The 4302-nt window shown below is 31.4% G+C and overlaps 1 protein-coding gene across 1 annotated transcript; it reads left to right on the forward strand.

The window, feature by feature from the left end:
* The first annotated feature begins 494 nt into the window (after positions 1 to 494).
* On the forward strand, positions 495 to 3493 carry LOC148934330 (protein FAR1-RELATED SEQUENCE 5-like). The gene is made up of 4 exons (XM_089062271.1): positions 495 to 1293; positions 1906 to 2394; positions 2626 to 2921; positions 3018 to 3493. The coding sequence occupies exons 1-4, from the start codon at positions 533 to 535 to the stop codon at positions 3404 to 3406; spliced, it is 1935 nt and encodes a 644-aa protein (XP_088918397.1). The 5' UTR covers positions 495 to 532; the 3' UTR covers positions 3407 to 3493.
* Positions 3494 to 4302: the final 809 nt, after the last annotated feature.

Consider the following 4302-nt stretch of genomic DNA (forward strand, 5'->3'; position numbering starts at 1 on the left):
GGTAACAATCATTATCTATTATTTAGCTTATTGATTGTGTTCATATTCATGTATTGAATTTGATTTTAGATTAATATTAGTTGTTGATTGGTTTATGTTTCTGATGTACTGAAATTCTTATTTGATTATATTATGTATTGTCGATTATGTGTTAAAATGATACTTTTGGCTTATAAATGTTAGGTTTACTGCATAACATGATAGTTTTGTCGGATAAAATGATATTATGATAAAATGATACTATGATAAAATGATACTATTACTGATTTGTAGGTATGTACATTCCTGTTTGTGATGATAGGTTTACTGCATAACATGATAGTTTTGTCAGATAAAATGATACTATGATAAAATGATACTATGATAAAATGATTCTATTACTGATTTGTAGGTATTTACATTCCTGTTTGTGATGATAGGTTTATTGCATAACATGATATTTTTACTGCATAAAATGATACTTTTAGTGCATAAAATGATATTATGATAAAATGATACTATGATAAAATGACACTTTTACTGATTTGTAGGTATGTACATTCCTGTTTGTGATGATGCTTTGAAGCCAATGATTGGTATGAAATTCAATACATTAGTAGAAGCAGTTGGTTTCTATGAACATTATGCTCGTTCAGTTGGTTTTGGCATTCGTAAAATGGGTAACAAATCAGTTCAAGGTATTACTAAGTGGCAGTATTTGGCTTGCAACAGACAAGGCTCTAAGAATTTTATACCTGGTCATGCATCCCAATCAACTGAAGTGTCTTTTAAGAAGCGTAGGTGTCGGTCATTTAGGTGTGAATGTCTTGCTAAGCTCAATTTGAGATATTATTCAGATGGCAAGAGCAGAGGATATGAGGTTTATCAGTTTGTTGAGTATCATAATCACTTAATGGTTGCGGATGAGCATAGGCATTTTATGATGGCCAATCGCAATCTGGATCCTATTCATCGGAGGTTTATGGAGGATTGTGGCAGGTGTAATATTGGTCCCACTCTCACATTCAAACTTTTGAAGGAGATAATGGGTGGACCTGAAAATGTTGGATGTGATATTATTGATATTAGAAATGGTTATCGTGATATTATGTCCAATATTGATGGTTCAGATGCTCAAATGATTTTTGATTATATGCGTTCTCAAAAGGAATCATCTGATGCCTTCTATTATGAAATTGAGATAGGATCTCATGGAAAGTTAACTAGACTCTTTTGGGCTGATGCTATTTCAAGACGAAATTATCATATGTTTGGAGATGTAATTTCATTTGATTCAACATACAACACTAACAGGTATATTACTTTTGTTGCTAATAGACATAAAATGATACTTTTTGCTGATAAAATGATACTCATATCTGATAAAATGATACTCATATCTGATAATATGATACTCATTGCTGATAAAATGATACTTGCAGTAGATAAAATGATAGTTCTTACTAATAAAATGATACTTTTGCATGATAAAATGATAGAAATTGTGCTTTTGCATAATAAAATGATAAAATGATACTTTTGCATCATAAAATAGTATCCCTTCTGTCAATAGCTGATAAAATGATACTCATTGCTGATAAAATGATACTTTTGGCTGATAAAATGATACTCATTGCAGATAAAATGATACTTTTGGCTGATAAAATGATACTCATTGCTGATAAAATGATACTTCTTACTAATAAAATGATACTTTTGGCTGATAAAATGATACTCATTGCTGATAAAATGATACTTTTGGCTGATAAAATGATACTCATTGCTGATAAAATGATACTTTTAGCTGATAAAATGATACTCATTGCTGATAAAATGATACTTCTGGCTGATAAAATGATACTCATAGCTGATAAAATGATACTCATAGCTGATAAATATAATTCATTTTTATGTTATATTCTGAAGGTATTGCATGATTTTTGCTCCATTCACTGGAAAAGATAACCATTCTAGACCAGTTACATTTGGAGCTGGCTTGTTATCAAGTGAAGGTAGAGAATCCTATTCTTGGTTGTTTGGCTGTTTTGTTCGATGCATGGGGGTAGCACCCAAATTGATTATCACTGATCAAGATTGGGGGATCAAACTTGCTGTTCAACAAGTACTTTTACAAACAAGGCACCGATGGTGTATGTGGCATATCATGGTTAAGGTGTCAGATAAGTTGCCTAAATCTTTACTTGGTAATGAAGATTTCAAAAAAGAGTTGAATGCATGTGTTTGGTCTGATTTGTTAGAGCCTGATGAGTTTGATATAATATGGAATGATATAATGGAACGGTATGGATTAGAAGACGTGCACTGGTTTGGATCAATGTTTGAAGATAGAGAATTCTGGGTTCCTGCTTATTTTCGAGATTTTCCGATGGGGTCGCTTCTTAGGACTACATCGATGTCTGAATCGGAGAATAGCTTTTTTAAAAACTACACAAAGCCACAAGCAAATCTTGTACAGTTCATCAATTTCTTTAATTATGCTGTGGGAGATCAAAGGAATACCAATTCACGATTGAACTACTTGGATTACTCAACTATTCCTGATTTGTCAACCCAATTGCCTATTGAGAAGCATGCATCTACAATCTACACTGATTCTATTTTCAAACATGTACAACATGAAATAAGTATTGTGTGTGAGATTGTTTCTATAACTACTGTTGAGGATAACATCAAGAAGCATCAGGTCAAGGACCAATATGGTAGAACATTGGATGTTATGTATGATTGTAAGCAAGACACATTCGACTGTAGTTGCAAGAAGTTTTCCAGAATTGGTTTGTTATGTTGTCATATATTTTGTTTGTTGAAGAATAAGTCTGCTAATCTCATTCCTGAGAAATATTTTGGTCGAAGGTGGTTGAAGAGCTCTTTACTAAAGGCAGCACATGGTCTACCATCTGAGGAACAACAACCATTTGAACGTGTGTTCCATTTTTAACCTTTATTTGTAAAAATTCTATTTTTCAGTCAGAGAAATGATAGTACTTATTGTAATAATGTTATCTTTTATCTTGCAGATTTGGATGAAAAGCAGGAAGTTAAGAAAAAGTTGTTCTCCAACTTTTATCGATTAGTCCAAAAGTCTGAAGGAAGTATGGATCATTTGTCTTTGTTAAGTGCTGGTCTTGATGATTTGGAACAACATATGTTTGGAAATTGTGCAGCACCTTCAGTCATTGAAAAGAAGAAGATGGTTGAGGATTTTTATGGAATGGCAGTACCTGATGTAATTGATGTACATCCTCCAGACGTTGTTAGTACTAAAGGATCAGCTAGTGGCAAAGTAGCAAAGAGGCAGAGTGCAATAAGGAAAGCAAATAAGCCTCTACGACGGTGTGGTAAATGTCATGAGATGGGTCGTCATGATTCAAGAAATTGTGGTAGAGTCAATGAGAAGTCAGATTGAAGCCATTTGATATAGTTTAGGTATTTTAGGTGTATAAAATGACATTTTGGCTGATAAACTCATTCTTTTGTTTATAAACTGATAAAATGATACTTTAACCTGAAAAAATGACATCAAAAATGATATATAAGCTGATAAAATGGTACTCGCAGTTGATAAAATGATACTCGCAGTTGATAAAATGATACTTCTGACTGATAAAATGATACTTTAGCTGATAACATCATTCTTTTGTTTATAAACTGATAAAATGATACTTTAACCTGAAAAAATGACATAAAAAATGATATATAAGCTAGTAAAATGATACTTTTGGCTTATAAAATTATAAAATGATACTCGCAGTTGATAAAATGATACTTTCAGCAGATAAAATGATAAAATGATACTTCTGACTGATAAAATGATACTTTGGCTGATAACATCATTCTTTTGTTTATAAACTGATAAAATGATACTTTAACCTGAAAAAATGATACTCGCAGCAAATAAAATGACAATAACCTTATAAAATGATGTATAAGCTGGAAAAAATGACATATAAGCTGATAAAATGATACTATCAACGGATAAAATGATGTTTTAATCTCACAAAATGATATATAAGCTGATAAAATGATACTTCTGACTTATAAAATTATAAAATGATACTCGCAGTTGATAAAATGATACTTTCAGCAGATAAAATGATAAAATGATACTTCTGACTGATAAAACGATATAATGACAAAATCATAGTTGTAGTAGATAAAATGATAATTTGGGTGATTATATTCGAAACCACTATTACAAAACGCTATTATCAAGTCATAGAAGTTAGTATACAGGGGGTTTAAATTCTCTAATCATGTTTTCAACATCAATATCTTCTTTTTTGCTGTCATTCTCAAACTTCT

Source organism: Salvia hispanica, chromosome 1 (genome assembly GCF_029641045.1).
Source record: "Salvia hispanica isolate PSC_SH4W2 chromosome 1, Shi_PSC_v1, whole genome shotgun sequence".
Classification (NCBI taxonomy): domain Eukaryota; kingdom Viridiplantae; phylum Streptophyta; class Magnoliopsida; order Lamiales; family Lamiaceae; genus Salvia; species Salvia hispanica.